Source organism: Corvus hawaiiensis, chromosome 2, assembly GCF_020740725.1.
Source record: "Corvus hawaiiensis isolate bCorHaw1 chromosome 2, bCorHaw1.pri.cur, whole genome shotgun sequence".
Taxonomy (NCBI): Eukaryota; Metazoa; Chordata; class Aves; order Passeriformes; family Corvidae; genus Corvus; species Corvus hawaiiensis.
The window spans coordinates 11,542,212-11,560,435 of NC_063214.1; the positions used below are offsets into that span (position 1 = coordinate 11,542,212).

Sequence of the window (18,224 nt, forward strand, 5' to 3'; positions counted from 1 at the left end):
GTAGAGCAGAAATATCAGGATGGCTTTCAGTTAGCTGCTGAATGTTGTTTGTGAACCTAAACAATGAAACAAGAGTGTTGCTCTGTGGTTGCTACTTAAACCACTTAATTTAGACTTTCTCCAATAGTAGCTTTCTATTACATGTTTGTCATCCATGATATGAACAGAGCTTTTGACACTGGGGAAAAAGCATCTTCTGAAAGTTGTGGAAGGGAAGGCTTATTTTCTTCTCAGTTCTGTTTTAGTGCTGAGGTATGTTGTAGGTTCTAGAGGGTGTGAGCTTTTATTAGCACTATGCAGTGTGGTTGATGGGGACAGACCTCAGTTTCACTGTTGGGATACTGTGGGCTGATACTACTTTCTAAATTTCATGTTTTACAGGTATATGCACAAAAACAGAGAAATAACAAGAATTAAACGAGATGAAATCAAGAGACTCAAAGAGTACCTCACAGTTTTACAGCAGAGATTAGAACGGTACTATAGATAACTGTGTAAATGCAAATAGTATTATGGGCTACATAAAATAACTCTTTGCAATTATACACCTTGTGTATAGTTATTTACTGGAGATTTCCTTTCTATATCTCTTTTCTTTTCTCCTTTCTTTGGAAGCTGTGTATAAGTGGTGTAATTCTGATTCATGAAACATGCTAAGAGAGGCTTGCTTTAATTAATTGCAGTCAACCAAAAAAAAAAAAAAAAAAACCAAAGAATTTTTTTTCTTTTTAATCTTTTTTTTTTAATATCTGTGAGTCATGGCATTAATACGTTTTGTGGTTAACAGATATTTAAGCTATGGTTCTGGTCCTAAACGATTCCCCTTGGTAGATGTCCTGCAGTATGCCCTGGAGTTCGCCTCCAGCAAGCCGGTGTGCACGTCCCCCGTGGATGACCTGGGTGCCAGTGCCCCCGCCAGCGGCACACTGCCGCCACAGATCCCCCCCAGGTAAGGGCTGCCTTCTGCTCCCTGGGGCAGAGGCCAGAGCAAACCAGCCTCTGGGAGAGAGGGAGCACGTTCAGCTGCTTTGTTCACCAGATCAATAAAACCAGGCGTCTCCTAAGGGGAGTAAAGTTTCTGCTCTTTTCTTTCAGCACGGCAGGCTTGAATAAACAAAAATGTTAATGACCTGAGTTTGTCTCATGCACTTACAAAAATGTCTTCACAAGGAGATTACCATTTTCAAGCACAGCCCAATCTACAATTCTAAATAGACAGAAGATCTGGTGAGGTCACTGATTCCAATGTGTATTGTTTAAGAATCTGAATTGGGCAGAGTGTGTGTGCTGCATAGCGTCACGGTTTCTGGTGTGCAGTTCATCTCTTTACTTCTTGCCTGGGAGCTAAGCTCTTTTTCTGCCATGCAGTTTACGTATTCTACCAAGTTTGTCAGGAACCTAATAATCTGACTTCTTAAAAGCCGAGTAGCTAAAGTACCAGAACCATAAATGTCCAATAATGTTGTTTTTCTCTCTCTTTAAGCTAGTAACTTGGTATAGGGGATTGAGTGTAGGCTTAGTCAGTTTGCAGATGATGCCCAGCAGAAAAGGACCTGGGGGTGCTGGTCAGCAGCAGCTGAACATGAGCCAGCAGTGCCCAGGTGGCCAGGAGGGCCAATGGCACCTGGCCTGTATCAGCAATAGTGTGGCAGCAGGACCAGGGCAGCGACCGTCCCCCTGTGCTGGGCACTGCTGAGGTCACACTTCAAATCCTGTGTCCCACTCTGGGCCCCTCACTACAAGAAGAGCATTGAGGTACTGGAGCATGTGCAGAGAAGGGCAGTGGAGCTGGGGAAGGGTCTGGAGCACAAATCTGAGGAGGAGCAGCCGAGGAAGCTGGGGGGACTTAACCTGGAGGAAAGGAAGCTCAGAGGAGACCTTATATCACTCTCTACAACTCCCTGATAGGAGGTCATAGCCAGATGGGAGCTGGCCTCTTCTCCCAGGTAACAAGTGACAGGACACAAGGAATCGGCCTCAAGTTGTGCTAGAGGAGGTTTAGATTGGATACTAAGAAACATTTTTTCACAGAAAGAGTTGTCAAAGGTTGGAACAAGCTGCCCAGGGCAGTGTTGGAGTCATCCCTGTAGGGATTTAAAATACATGTAGATGTGGCACTGAGGGACATGGTTTAGTGGTGGACTTGGCAGTGCTGGGTTAACGGTTGGACTTGATCATCTTAGAAGTTTTCTCCAACCTAAATAATTCTATGGTAATAGAGTATAACTTTGGATAAATGGAATTTATAACAGTTTATAACATAGCTTTGTATATTGTATTTGGACAGTGGGGTTCTGTCTTCTGGCTCAGTCAAGTTTAAATTTTTTGTTCAGAGAAGTGAAGTACATGAATTTAAAAAGACTTTAAAAAGATATCAAATGTCTTACTGATATAATGCCAGCAGAAATAATGATGATTGATAAGAGAAGACAAACTTTTAAAAGTTACCATTGCTTGCATGAAATGCAGTATCAAAAGTAAGACACTGTTGAAACTTCTTCAAATAGCAAGTTTGTTCTGTAGAAATGTAAGTATTGTGGCTTTTTTGTATATCCATAGAAACACATGGTATATGGAGTGACATTTTCAGCTCTGAAAGTTCTCAGAACTTTCTAAACTCCTGAAGAATCCAGGTTCCTCAGGCTGCATTATGATGCTGTACACAAAAGTTCAGTAGCTTGCAAGGAAGATCTTCACATTTCTGTTCTTCAGTGTAATTATATATAGGTGATCTTGCTGATGGAAAGAAAAAAATTTGTTACAAGTCCTCATTTTTATTACCCTGCTGCTCTTGCAGAATTCTCCTAAGATGGCTGCTTTGCAGCTTGACTTAGAGTGGTTTGGAACGAATTTAGATCAGTTGGTAGCTCATTTCCAGTGTGCCATAAATATCAGAGGTCCCTTCATTATTGCTGTTCACCTAACTTAAGTTGTAGGTAGGACATTAGAAAAAGTATGTCTGCTAGGCATAAGACACATTAAGAAGTTATTAAACTGAGAATTTGTGCTTATTGGATTTTATGGTCAGTTGGCCATAAGACAAACTGCTGTGACTTCTCTCTCTGCCATTTAGCTGTAAATGTTTCAAACCAGTTACTTACTTGTATGACGTGATTTGAAATTGTTCAGTAGTGTTTCAAATAAAGCAAACTCTGTTGTTGTGCTAATATGTAATATACCACAAAGCTTTCAGAATTTACATACTAATTCCATATTGCTATTGTAGTTAGCTGTCCTGAACTGCACTGTAGGAAATTGTTACCTTTAAAATGCCCATTTTCAGATGAAAAGCTTGTTTTTATGGTAAAACTTTTGGTCTGTCTATGTGATGATTCAATTTTTGTATTTCATGTTTTGAATGAACGCAGCACAATAGAACAGCAGGGGCCCTCATCTTCAGATGTCCCAAGCACATCTCCTGTACAAAGATCAGTAATACATAAACCATTCACACAATCACGGATTCCACCTGACCTGCCGATGCATCCGGCACCAAGGCACATCACGGAGGAGGAGCTGTCTGTCCTGGAGGGCTGCTTGCATCGCTGGAGGACTGAAGTAGAGAATGACACAAGAGGTAATGCCGCACACTGGGGAATGCATTTGCTGCAGGAAAGGATTGGTGCAAGGCGGGGAAATCTTTCATCCAGGAAAGTTTAGCGTTTGGCATGTAGACGGACGTAGCACGTGTGAAACGCACCCGTTTGGCTTTTTGTGAGAGAAAATAGAGATGCAGCCATGTGCAATTATACAGCCTTGTGGAAGAGAGGTTCTTTCTTCTCTTTGTCTTTCAGATTTACAAGAAAGTATATCTAGAATACATCGGACAATTGAATTGATGTACTCTGACAAAACAATGGTCCAAGTAAGTACAGTTTTGATGTGAGATAATTGAAAATAGATCCTTTTTGTCACTTTTTAGAAGTTCTTAGATGCTTGAAAACAGAGCAAGTGTACAACAATTATCTAGTGTTTTGGGAAATTTCATTGGAAAGTCATAATGGGTTTTGCAAGCCCTGTAGTTGCGCACAGTCAGATGAAAGACAGCATTACAATATTTTGCAGGTGACAAGCTTAAATTCAAGCAACTGTGATGAAAAGCCCAAATATGTTCTATCTCTGATCCTCGTTTTTCACCTGAATGAAGTTTTGCACAACAAAATTTTCTTGCCCTGATTTGTCCATATTGCTCAGTAACCTTATGGCTTTAAGGTGTTGAAGCATTAGACGCAGGAAAGTACTACTTACTTTGCTGCTTACTGCCACTGTGTATTGCAACTTCCATGCTAATATGTGGAAATTCAAGGTTCCTGATTTGGATTTGTAGTTAATTCCAGTGAGTGGTTTTGTTGTTGTTGGCTTGGTTTTTTGTTGCTGTTTTTGTTTTTTTTTTAAACTGTCTGGGTTTGGTATCAGTCACAACCCTGATTATTAGTCTAAGCTGTCTTTTATCAAATTCTCCTTCTGTGTAATCTGAACAGTGCTTTTAGAATGTTTTACTGTGGAGTTGTGGCTCCTCTGCTGTTTCTTATGTTCATATACTCATGTTCTCTCACTGACAGGTTTTAAGGTTAAGGATTACTTCCTCTGTTACTTTCTGGTAGTAGTAAGAACTATTTTCATTCCAAGTAAGATCTGTTCAGCTTACAGTTTTCCTTGAGGTATGTTTTCATTTTGTACATGGCTTGTAGTAGTTCCTGGCAGCTGAACTCTGATGTTAAGGATTTCAGGCAGATTTGCCTAGATGACTTTCTTTAAGCTTGCTACTGGTAGGCAGTTTTTTTTCCTTAATACTTGTGTTATAACAAGAAGGCCACAGGCTACATGTCATCTAACAGCAAAATTAATTAATTTGGTAACTTGCATCCCAGTAGTCTACCTGTGTTGGCTTAGGTGTTGCAGGAGGAAATACCTCTGGATAGCAAACATACAAGTCAGCTGTCATTACAAAAGAAGAAGGAGATTACTTAGTAAAACACTAGCAGGTGCTGAACCCATCTGAAATCACGGGCTGGAAGGGAAGCTGCCCTTCTGCAGCTCAGCTGGTTTGTCCCTGTGGCTGTTTTGGCACAATAGGAAGGAGGCAGGTACGCACAGCTGTCTGCTTTTCCCTGCCTGTCTCTGTCTCTGGGTGATTGATAGCCAGGTATTGCTACATCCCCTGGGAGCAGTTTCACAGTATTGATGTTCCTCTCTGGACAATACAATTGCAGGATTGAAAACTTTTCTCTTGCAAGTCAAGTTCTAGGTGCATAAAATTAGACACATTTTTAAGATGAACCTATAATATTTGCAGGATGCTTCCTAGTATATTTATGAACTATTTGAGAAGCTCTTTGTCTTCTCCTTTTGTTCTTTTTGATTCTGAGGAGACTACAATAGTCCATAAAACCTTTGTCAAGTGGTCATATGAAATACATTCCTGAAATCTTTACTGTTTCATTCTCTTGAATGAAACATCAGCTGCTTATTTATTTCCTTCCTTCTGCGAACTTCCTGCTGGGAAAGAGACACAACTGTTTTTTCTGTGGGAGTTCATCTTGAATATAGCAGCTTCGACATACCTGTTCTGTAGCTACATGTGATGGAGTTGGTGAAGCTCCATTCCTGGTTAAAGTGAGTGTGAGTGTAAACTACAAAGTTTAATGCCACCTGTGTTTGTGTTGCCTTGTACTGTTGATTACGGTTGATGTAATGGTTTATCACAGGAGATGCCTGTTGGCACTGAACTCGCCTGTCCCCTGGTCACAGAGCTCTGTGGGGAACCTTCCTGAAAGCTTGGCGAGGATGACTGACAGCTGCTTCTCCTGACTTGGAGGAGAGGGTGGGGACCCTCAAGCTGACCCAGTTAGCATGGTTTTAAGTTAAACAATTTAAATTCAATGGGGATTTTTAGTGCCTGATTTTAGGGTGAGAAAATTTTATTCTGTCAAAGTCTAAAGAGACGCTTTTTTTTGAAATCAGGATCTGCATGCATTTTTTGTGCATATACACAGGCTTGCAACCATTTTAAGGAGACTTTCACACTGATTTAATAACCAATGTTAAAAACCCCAGAGCATTCAGATTTAAGGACTTTCCAGGATTTCTTCTGTATATACTTCTTGTGTTTGGGAGGTTCAGAGTACAGTTTGGCCTCTGCAATGACAGGCTGTTTGATTCCAGCTGCTGTGCAGTCACTCAGCTTTACAGTTCAAGGGGAGTTGCAAAATCTCCAGCACTTGCATATAGCCTGGAAGAGAATGATAAAGTTAAAAATAACTTCAGGGAGTTTCTCAAGTCACAGTTTTGTGTGTATTTATGATTGTTGCAGTACTTAAATGGTATTTGCAAAAGGTACTGAGTACACCTTGAATTAGAGAGACTGTTTATCTTCAGTCCAGATTGTGACACCAGTACAAGCTGGTTTTGGATTTTTCATCCCAGCTGAGCTGTTGTCATTCAGGCACACTGTGCATAGCAGGGAAGCTCAGTTTTCCCTTTTATGTTTCATGTGCTATTCCAGCAGGTTAAAATGAGGCAATCTGTAAGATGCATTCAAAAGACTTGTAAGGAAGGAAGAACTCATTCATTCTGCTTCTCTCTCTCCTTCAGATTTCCAGCTACTTAGACAGAAACTAAGTTTCCCAATCTTCTTACTTGTTGGTTTACAAATGTAGCCTGGAATTCTTTTTACACTGATCCTGGAAACTGCTATCACCCTTTGCCTCAGGAGGAGGAGAGGACCTCTTCAGGTCTTCCATGCTTTACTTAGCAATGCTTTTCCTGATACATTTAAAATACTAGTTGTGTTCCTATTCTACTGTAGGAATTTTGGTTTTGGGTAACTGAAGTATTTAACTCACAGATATCAATTTCAATAAATTCTCTTACTGTCACACAGAAAACACTGAGTTTATTACCTTGAATTTGCATGTGCCTTTCCAGACTTCTTGACAGGTTTTCCAGGTTGGAACTGAAGCAAATCACAGGCAGTCAAGGCTGACTTATTTGAGGGGTTTTTTGGTAGATACAATGAAGGTAGGAATATTAAGCAATTTAGAAAAAATGATGCGTGGCAGTAAAGACAGCAGAGTAGAATTTATGTTCTACACTGACTAATATTTTTAAGATCTCATGTAACTATTAGTGGTAAGTAACACAGTTTCAAGCCCTTATGTTTAGTGAGTTGCTAGTTTTACTTGTTTGTTTTTCTTCTGTGTTGTGTTTTGATCCTGATTAACTTTAGTTCAGTTACTTTTATTTCATGTAGCAATTATTGCTGGCATACAGTAGGAACTAAATGCTGTTAAGGAGGGTTTGTTGACATTTGTTGTATTTTCTGTTTTGTTTTTTTAAGGTTCCTTATAGGTTGCATGCTGTGCTAGTTCATGAGGGTCAGGCGAATGCAGGACACTACTGGGCATATATTTATGACCACCACCAGAACAGATGGATGAAATATAATGATATTTCTGTGACAAAGTCAACTTGGGAAGAGTTGGAACGAGATTCTTTTGGTGGTTACAGGAATGCCAGTGCATATTGTCTAATGTATATCAATGACAAGGAGCAATACTTGATACAAGGTAATGTTATCGACATGGATTCTGCATGATATAGAATAGCTAAATGCATTGGTAAAGCAAACTTCTTTCACATGGATTTCCAGATTTTTGAAATGTTTTTAATAGTTATTGAAAGTTTTATTCCTGCCCCTAACTGTTAGATTGTTTTTGTGGGTGGAACAATTGCTGTTCAACTTTTAGATCAATAAAGACAATGCCAGTGTTTCAGCAGTATTAAGATAAAAAAAATAAACTGTTTGCTAATTTGTGAATATTTTAGACAAGTGATTGCAGAATTTTGGAGGGTTTATGTCAAGATTAGAGGAGAAATACAGAAACAGAGAAGTGAGCCTTTTGACATTAAAATTCTTATGTAGCTGCTTTTTTTCCCTAAGCTTCAGAGCTCTGATACACTCTACTGGAGCGTGGAAACTTGAAAGCTTATGCAGTAAATTGAAATGTGAATAACTTAGCCCTACCAACCACACATCAAATCTAACTAATACATGGATTGGGAAATTTTTTTCAGGTCATGTAGTAATATGCAGCTATAAGGCTTTGTATGGAAGTGTTTGAAGAGAGGACAGAGAGCCCTTAGCATGAAGGTTTTGATAATGGCAGACAGAGAGCTGTCTGTGAAAGTGTCCAGAGATTCAGTAGTAGGTCAGGGAAAATATTCAGGTTCCTGTTTTCACATAGGGCAGAAGGCTCAAGTGCTCATTTGTTCAGTTTTTGAATGAGAGCCAATATTACCCTTGGCATTCCTAGATGGCCAAGGTTGGTCACGCACTTGCAGCCATAGGGTGTTTGGGCCCTGTAGGCTGCCTGTGCCATTCCAGTTTAGTCTGAGGCTTGTTCACTGTGGGACAGTTACAGCTGATGGATCCTCTGGGATCTGGCATACCCCTGCACAGACCATTCTCAAAACAAAAGGAAGATTACTCAGTTTAGCTGGTGTTCTTATCAGCTGACTTTCTGAATTCCTGTAGGCCTGCTCTCCTTCCCCTTTTCTCTTGGGAAGTTTAGCTGTGTCCAGCTCTCTGTGGCAGTAATACTGTAAAGCAGTGGTGGGGGGGTTTGTTACTATTCTCTGAATGTTCACATAGAGTGCTCAACAGATAGTAAAACCAGTTAAAACTAACATAGTTTGGGGGGTTTGGTGTTACACCGTACATTTCTGATAATTCACTTGAGGAAATCTGTTGAACATACTTTCTTCTGTCCTATTCTTTCTTTTTCTGAAACTTACATTTCATGTTACCACAGAGGAATTTAACAAAGAAACAGGACAGATCCTTGTTGGAATGGACACGCTGCCTTCTGATCTAAGGGATTATGTCAAGGAAGACAATAAACGTTTTGAAAAAGAGCTTGAAGAGTGGGATGCAGAACTTGCTCAGAAGGCACAGCAGGAGAAATTGTTATCTCAGATACCCAGGGCACCAGCACCCTCTCCTGCTCCAGGTTAGCTGCTTCTACCTATTTGTAAAGGGAGTAGGACCAAAAATCACTGGGGATTGTACATCTCATTTTGCAACTTAACAAAGGAAGAAGTTAATTTGTGTAATCTTGAATTACAGCCATTTACTTGGCTAAGGTAACTGTACTTGAAGTTTAGCCTTGTTGGGGCGGCTTTTTGCATTTCATTTTTTATTTAAAGAAAATAATTATTTATTGGTTCTTTTGCCTTTTCCCTCCCAGTTCCTGAGTTTTTTTTGGTTTTTTTTTTTCCCCCTGTAGAAATGGAAGCTTTTTAAGATAGGTCTCACCAGTCTGTTTTGAGGGTCTGTTAGTCTGTAAACGATATATTTCTTCTATTCAGGATGATTTAGTGTGAGACCTTCATTCACATTTTAAATTAGAGCAGCATTTAGAGCTGAAGAGCAGAATAATTTATTTGGTGTTGTACAGTGAATAGATATAACAATAGTAGGGCGTGATTAAGAAATTACTGTGTGGAAATGAGGGTGTTAAAACTGTGGAAAAGATTCTGAGCAGCAGCTGTGAGGCCAATGCTTGTAGGAACCCAGCTAATAAGGACCACTGGCAATCTGATTATAAACGAGAGCTGCTTTGACACTTAAAAACCTGCCAGGTTTTTGGTAACATCCACCTTTTGCTCCATTGCAGTGGGCTGTATATATTACATGAGAGATGACATGATGGATTATCTGTCCAGATGTTCTCATTGCTGTATTTGAGTCCTAAAGATTGAGCATATATTTCTCATAACTATGTGTGACTGCAAAATGAGTGTAAGAAGTGCAGTGATTTAATGGCATTGCTTGTTTTGCAAACTCTGCAGAGAGTTACTTCATCATTTTCTAAGTTTTGAGTTCACAAACACTTTGAGACTCATGCTGTTTCTTTTGTTAGTAATGGAAAGTACAAAATGAATGTTTTATTTGTCTGCCAAAATTTGGTCTCATCATGTAAGGAATATAAGACACTATTTGTACTAATCAATTTATTGCTCTCAAGTGGAGGAGACTGAGATTTCCCTTAAGGCAGAAAAATATAATGTGTTTATTATTTTACAAAGTAAAAATAAATCTTGCACTCAAGTGGCTGGAGGTCATTCCATATGTTGATTCTGTATCCCACAGAAATTCCAACTAGAATTTCATCTTTGTTCTCAATCATCCCTGATGATTGATTGATGAACACCCCTCACTCAAGAGCTTTAATGGGTCTATAGACAGGACAGGTCTATTGTTCCTGATATAAAATCAGAGATACATTCACAGGGAAGTGTTGAAGATGACATGAGACACAGACTGGTGTAAAGTTGTATTTGTGAACTGTGTGACCTACCCTGCATTTTCTGTGTGGTTACCTTGTCTATGAGACAGTGATCCAAATAAAACTAATCAATTTAAAATTCATCCTTATGTTAACACACAAAATTGTTATCTTATTTCTGTCACTAAGTTCAAGCAGGAGAACCAGAGTATTTAGAGCAGCCATCAAGAACTGATATTTCAAAGCACTTAAAAGAAGATTCTGTACAAGCAATCAATAAAGCTTTAGCTGAACAAGAAGATAGAGGTCCAGAAGCTATAATGGATACGGTGAGGACATTTTGAAGCTTGAAATACTTCTTTTGCTTTTATTTTACAAGTGAAAATGATACAAACACTGATAAAAGGGTGTGAGTCTGGAAACTTTGAACTGCAAATTGCTTTATCTTCAGGGATTGTCCAACACTAAAGTCCCTTCAGAAAGTGTGTACAACAGTAATGGGCGTAGTGCAAAAAAAATACTAAAATAGGTATTCTCTATGGGATTAAAATGCTTGTCAGGAGTACAGCATATTGTTCAAATTACAATCAGCTGTTTGTGCCCACCATCTTTTAAAAATGTTAGATGATCCCATGTATTTTTGAGGAGTAAACATTGACAGACCATGTAAAAGACTTGAAAAGTACTGCTTTAGACATTTAGGTTTTTATCTGAGAAATATAAGAATATAATTGAGTTCCTTTGACAGACCTGTGAAAGTTAATGTAGATTTGAAAAATAAGGGGGTTTTCAGCAGTGTTCTGTAGCTTTAATGCAGATTCACAACTTGATGAAAATCATTTTTTGTGTTTCATAGGATGCCTATATCAACTTAAAATGTCTCTAATCATCACTGTTGGTTGTTTCCGTTTTCACCTTGTACAAAATGTACTAAGAGGAATGGGACATCAACTATTTTATGGGTTATTAATGAAACTCATATTTGACTTTTTTTTTCAGCAAATATTTTTTTCCTTCCCTATAAGTATGTAGATAAATGACAAATGTGTTTGCCACAAAACCAAGGACCATTAAAACAACATACGCACATGTCTTGAAACTATATCCATAAATGTACAGTATGGCTTCCTTAGGCATCCCTAGAAACCACTAGACCTCTAAACAATTTAGATCTCTGCAGAATGCTTCCTAAGATCAGGTGTGAGCCCTCATCAAACAGAAGCAGTCTGGCCCCAGATATCTTAAAATCTTTGAAAATTATGTGACTGCTTGTTGACACCCTGTTGACCTGCTGTGTTTTACATCCCTCCTGTAGTGTCAGGAAAGCAGGGAAGCATGCTTCCTCTGCTAAACTGAAATCAAAGCTAACAGGGAAACTCATCTAACCCTGGATGAAAAAATGCTCTGCCATAAAGGCTTAGGCTGCTGCATATCGGCCTTTTTTGAGTTCTCAGAAAAGCTTAGTGGGAGGCTGTTTAATACGTGTTACTCCAGCTGAAGAGGTGGCTATGAAGATACCAAAACACATTATGAAATGTCTTTCATAATGCTGTCCTCTTTCCAGGGTTTGTGGGCACCATCCCAGTGGGATGTGAAAGAATCTTAGACTTTTTTCCATGGATCAAGTGTTGTAGTTCAGGATAATGACACTTGACACTCTGGTCAGCCTTAGGACTTCACAAGACTGTGGTTGGGGAACACCGCGATCTGTTTAATGAGACAAAAGAAAAAAAACAAATCATGCAAGCATAATTTAGAAACAAATGTACTTCAGCTGTTAAAATGTAAAGTAAATTTCTAGTTAATCTGAAGGTACTCTGTTAATGTTTAAAAGCTGCTCTCTATATCCCCAAATTTCATTTAGGCAGAACTGTTCTTCCTTCTCACTGTATCAGCATGCTTTCTAATTATTCTACTTCCATATGCATTCAGACATGCAGGCATATATTCCATTCATTCACTTTTTGTTTGTCCATTTTTAAAAGGAAAGCCAACATCAGCGCATGTAACAGGATTGTAGGTTATTCACCACATTTTCATTTTGTCCATTTTCTGCCTTTTGTCCTTTTTTTTTTCTGCCCTCTGATTGCACAGTCTTCCTTTGTATTTGTACAGTGTTGGGTGTAAATAGATACTGAGTATGTTTTGGAATCTTTGTTAAAAAGTGAGACTGTTGTTATAACTGCAGAACAAGTAGCATGGCATTTTGTGATTGCTTGGATTAGAGCCAAGGTTTAAGTTCTGCAAATGTTGTAAACTGCCTATTATTCTGTGATAGACCATAGGAGCCAAGATTTGTCTCCATTGTTTAAAACTTACTTTAACGTAGCAAGAATTTTAGTGACTAGGATAATCTTCTCCCGGTTTTCTGTTTAATTGCTCTCCTAAAAACCAAACCAGTTGAATGTAATGCTCCTTTAAATATTCTTTAAAATATCTTGATTGTTAGAAGCTTTTTTTGGTTTGTTTTTTTTTTTTTCCTCTCAGAGCATCAGGAAATGTTAGCTTTTAGCTTGTTTCTATCCTTTAGTGTGACTTCATCAGGTATTTCAGATAAGAAGTATCTGACCTGGCCCTCTTCAAGGCCAGACTGGATGGGGCCTGGAGCAGCCTGATCTAGTGGGTGGCATCTTTAGGACTAGATGATCTTTGAGGCCCCTTCCTAAACTTTTCTGTTATTTTATGATATACTTAGTAATTTTGGGGTGAAATGTACAAAAAATGGTGGTTCACAGACTCATCCTTTACCAAGCGCCTTAAATTTGTAATGGATATTAGAGTTTCAATACTGGTATACTAACCTGTAAAGATAGCATTAGTGAATAAAGAACAAATGAAATAATTTTAGTAATTATGGCTTAATTTTAAAATGTATTGCTTAAAAAATTATAAATATCACTTGTATTCTCTAAATAGATACAGTTTCTGAATTTTTTCAGAATTTCAGCAGTGCACATCATTGTACTAGATCAGCCTGTTAGTTTGCATCTCTCCATAATTTTACTGTCTTTTCTGATGATGATGATGATTGTCCTTTTTTTCCCCAGACACATACTGATAATGGTTTTCTTCTGCAGAGCTCTGCTAATGCCCCAGCTCAAGCAGCTCCTACCCAGCGAGTGGTAGAGGTGGCGATCCCTGATGTAGGGACTTTTGTCATTGAGTCAGAGGAGGGGGGTTATGACGATGAGGTACCTCTGATTGCAGTTGTGTGCACCGCTCCTCCTCGGTGCTTTCTTGTGCTGCCTGATGAGAATTTTTGGCATGTTTGCACACTGTGACACCTAACAGACTTCTGCAAAACTAAATGCTTAGCGATTTGTAATCTTTACCAATGTCATAGTTTGTCATGAAATATGAAAGGAAAGCACTACAAACTCTAATTTAGCACGCTTTGCATGGTACCATTTACACTGAAGGTGTATTTGTCTCTTCAGCTGTGGAGGTTGAATGTTTATATTAGGCCAGGTAGCCTTCAAAATGCTGATGATAGACTGCACACTGTTGCATTATTTAAAAAGTGACAGGACACTGAGGGATGTTCTTAATGTTTGTGCTTTCTTGTCAGTCTAGTAAAGCTAATGTTCAAGTCTGATCTCTTATTTGCCAAGGTTAAGCTTTTCAGGCTTTGGGGATTAAATTAGCCATGAAAGTAACCTGAAAGTGCTATGGCTGGTAGAACTTACCCTTGCAAATCTTATAAAAAAAAAAAAAAATTCAGACTCAGGATGAGACATGTACCTGGTACAACTTGAGGAATAATTGAGAGGCTCGTTGTTACTCTTAGAGGCATTATTTTTTGCTGCCCAGTTTCAGCAGTAGAAAGCAACACTGCAGGTCATCAAACTGCCCTCCCTTGTCACTGCTTACTCCGTGTTTGTTGTGGTTGGGAACAGGGTTGGTGCAGCCATATTCTCAGGGGTCTGAATGTGGGTTCTTGGAGGGCATTAGCTTCCCTAGGGAAATGGATATTTCAGGTCATTCTGCCCTGGAAGTGTGATCAGTTAGAACTGGGAGTATGGGGTGGGGAATAAAATGGTTTAATTGACATCATCACACTGAGTTTAGCTTCTCACAGATGTGTAGTCTCCAGCTTGAAAGAAATGAGGATTTAAGCTCGTATAATGACTTGCTTGTTAGTTTATTTCTTTTTACTTTTGTCCCCATGACATTGTCTTCCTAGAGGATAACTTTCTTGCCTATTTCCCTGTTCATTTTGTAAGTGTATTCACTTTTTAAAAATGTTGTTATGTGTGGGAGACTTGCAGGGAGTTTAAGATCTTTCATCTTTTGTTGCTGTGCCAGCAGTACCTTGGGCAGGGAGAGAGGGAGTGTTTTTCTTTGCTTACAGATAAAAAAGGAGAAAGGCTTTCCTGAATAGCTTGGATGTATCAAACTGTGTGTAACTGATGTGAATAGCAGTGAGAGATGGCTTGTGTTTGGCTTGGTGTTTGTTAATTGTTTTGGGTTTGCTGTTTAAGGAATTTTCTGCAGATGCTTCAGGGATTGATTGCATTTGCAGCAGTGAGTCTCTTATTTTGACCTTGGAATATGCATAAAATACAGGTTTTATAGTTTACCATGGGTTTAGTGCAGTATATCTGAAGTGTGACTGGGTGATTTTTCTAGTTGAATTTTTTTTTTTTAAATCATTAGATGGCCATGGGTAGCACTCATTCAGTGTTCAGTTTCTGCTTGGTACTAATGCTGAACTGTGCGTGTTTCTTTCCTGGGAAGTTTGGTCCATGTAACTTTTTTGACACAGTTTTCTTACTTCTTTTTTTTAATCTTATTTTTTGTAAGATTCCTTTAATGTTGTTACACTAAAACTATATATACACATGCCATGATTTGATTTGCAGAATATGCTCACCAGGTCTGTATTGAAATGTGCCATTTTGATGTATGCATGCATTAAGTTGCTTTTTCATCTTGCATGAGACTAAAAGCATATTGAATTTAATCATTAAAATATTAATTATTCAAAACTTTTACCTTCAATCCCTTGTGGCAGGTCATGCTGACCCCGAACATGCAAGGTATTATCATGGCTATAGGTAAAGCCAGGAATGTTTATGACAGGTGTGGGCCAGAAGCAGGGTTCTTTAAGGTATAACTAACATTTTCAACTTTTTCTCCTCTTGACTTTTCCTGTTAGATATGCTACTCTCTCAACCCCTTTCTGTATATAAAGTCCTTTCCACAATTTTTACATACTTCTTTATATCAGTCCTTCACTTAGATATTTCTCCCTTGAAAAATACACAGATATTTGCCCTCGTTGATATCAGTAGCTCATATACCTTTCTGCATCTTAGCTTTTTAATAATAGTAGCGAGTAACATACTCGTAACACGAAACCTAGATGTGTAATCAGTAAAAATCTGTGGGTTTTTTCTCCTGTTAGTAATAAAACCCATGCCTTTGCTAGACTGTGGGACATCACGTTTTTTTTTTGCCCAGGACTTTAGTTTTTAGTCATTTGTTGTTTATTTCAACGATATGTTCTTGGTTTGTACTCCTTAAAATATTTTTAATAAATTGCTTGCTTTTGGGTAACTCCATGGGTGTCAATAATATTTATTTAGGCAGTTTTTTATTACTGGGAATTAGATGTTAGGCTTTTTGCGGTGATTAGTCTTCACTGTGATACCAGACTTAAGAATATGTTCATTTTCTTAAATACACAAACTTCTGAGCACTTTTAGCTCGTGGCCTCTTGAATTTCCAGGATATTAGAAAGGGAATTGCTTTGACATGGTATAAAATGAAAAATCCTCTCAAACGTGATTTGGAGAGGGGAAAGAAGTTTCTTGCTTGTCGTTGAGTAGTGGTCTGTTTTCTTCTTAATTGTTATGGTGTACTTCCACTGGAAGAAATTGTAAAAGCCACAAAACCCCCAAACAAACAACAGGCTAACAAACAAAAAACCCTACCATCACCAACAAAAAGTTTGCAACCCCTTGGCAAGGAAATTGAAACCTGATGGGTTGGTTGGTTTGTCTATTTGTGTGGGTGTTTGAAGTGGATACTTACAGAAGGATTATAACCATGACATGTTTGCAGGGTTGTCTCTCTTAACTGTGCCTGATCTCAGGGAGGGGAGAGGCACCTGCCACAGCCTCTGTTGAGTGAAATGGGGTTTGTTTGGGATTCAGTCCTGGTTGCTCTTTTTTTCAAATTTATTAATGAAAATATGACAATTATTTTTTAAGTTGAAAAAAATCCTCATTTGATCAAATCACTCCTTATGAGAAAGTTCAATTATATCTAATTATATTTTTTAATATGAAGGGTGTTTTGATAGCTTTAAAACAGAAAATTACTTCAAAATAAAATTAATGCATCAGAGTTATCAAAACAATGCTCAGTTGAAATTATTTTCACTCTTTAATTTCGAATGCTTAAACATTTAGGCTTTATGGGGGCAGAATGTCTTTGAGTGAGAAAATGTTTTGACATAAAGTAGAAAACATTCCTTACTCATTTTCTACTGAATTGTGTTTGCAATACTTAGAAGGGGTGAAACATGGTTCATTTTGAAGGAATACATTCGTATGAACGGATACAGATGAAGTGGTCCTTTTTAGGAGCAAAATTTTTGTTTTGGGATGCATTGGATTAAATCTCATGTTTTCCCATAACTTACTGTAAAAGCTTCTGTGATATCTTTTAATACTGTTACTGTGTTCCTTCATGTGGTTTTTTTAAAATTAAATTAGTGTTTTCAGAAAACTGGGGTGGGAGTTTCTATATCTTCATTTTAATTTAACTCAGGTGAAACCCCTTTGTGTGGGTCATTGTTACATTGCCAAGGTTTCACTCCCCCTCTAGATCTCAGGTTTAAGACATGACTAACATTCAGATATTTCTTGGTCAGTGGTCTCTTCAAATCATTGTTCTTTAACCTTTATAGACAACTCCTTGCAGAATGTTTCCATTAAGATCTTTATATAATATCCTGAGTGAGAAAATGAAAGCATATAATACTTTTCTCTGCTGTCCCTTTTTCCTGTGTTCTGTGTAGAGAAATAGTGTTCTTACTTCATTTTGCATAAGATTTCTGAATCTGTAGAATATCACAGTATTTTAAAAATTAATACAAAAATATAGGGTTTGTGTTGTATTTTTCCTCCTCCTAAGTAATTATATGAAAAATTAAATGCCTAATAGCAGTTTATTTTTGTTTCCTCAATAAACAGGGTTTCATTGTTAGCAATGTGGACTTTCTAATGGTAGAACTTAAGATGTAAGAGAATAGAAACTTGGTGGCTTTTGGCATTTATGATGTTGTCCTAAACATTCTTTTTAATGGTAATGCATATCATGAGTATTTAAAGATATTGATGCAGAATATTCTATTCTCCGAAGTTGTAAAGGTCTCCACATGCTCTATGTTTAAACCTGTATGATTATTATCCTGTATGCTTAGTCCTGAAACAAAATGTGTTATTAGCAGAGGATGGGAGCCTAAATTTCTGATAGTTAAACGCCAGGTATTACAGCATAAAGGCATCTGAAATACTGAACAGGTTGTTTTGTTTTTTTCCTAACTGCTTTGGTGTTTTATTTTGTGCATACATTGTATTGTACTGAAAATTCGCTAATGTGTTAGCAAACCATCTGATCACCTGGAATGTATGTTAACATTTGTCACCATTTTTCTAATTATTTTTCTTGTTGCTGTTGTTTATGCTGTATAGTTTCAGTGAAAAAAATATAATGAACATATCAAAAGATGTTCATTAAAACCTAATGTGCTGGCAAAGCTGGAAAAGTAAATGCTTCTGATGACCTCTAAAGTTTATCTAAAATATTCAGTGAGGGCTGCATCCTGCCCTATAGGGCAGTACTGTTCATATTGAATTACTATTTTCTTTAGAAATCCTATCATTTGTTTTTCATTGAAAGACATATTTCATTCCCACTTATTAT

The 18,224-nt window shown here is 38.0% G+C and overlaps 1 protein-coding gene across 2 annotated transcripts in view; it reads left to right on the forward strand.

Annotated features, from left to right (window-relative positions):
- The window catches only part of USP25 (ubiquitin specific peptidase 25), an 88,975-nt gene that overhangs the window by 60,749 nt on the left and 10,002 nt on the right, over positions 1 to 18,224 (forward strand). The window contains exons 12-20 of one of the 2 annotated variants that reach the window (XM_048293582.1): positions 382 to 477; positions 788 to 949; positions 3,369 to 3,577; positions 3,795 to 3,865; positions 7,340 to 7,568; positions 8,814 to 9,011; positions 10,479 to 10,618; positions 13,367 to 13,480; positions 15,304 to 15,399. In XM_048293582.1, coding sequence (XP_048149539.1) covers positions 382 to 477; positions 788 to 949; positions 3,369 to 3,577; positions 3,795 to 3,865; positions 7,340 to 7,568; positions 8,814 to 9,011; positions 10,479 to 10,618; positions 13,367 to 13,480; positions 15,304 to 15,399 — 1,315 coding nt within the window. The remainder of the gene's footprint in view (positions 1 to 381; positions 478 to 787; positions 950 to 3,368; positions 3,578 to 3,794; positions 3,866 to 7,339; positions 7,569 to 8,813; positions 9,012 to 10,478; positions 10,619 to 13,366; positions 13,481 to 15,303; positions 15,400 to 18,224) is intronic. The other variant, XM_048293583.1, reaches the window with a different exon arrangement.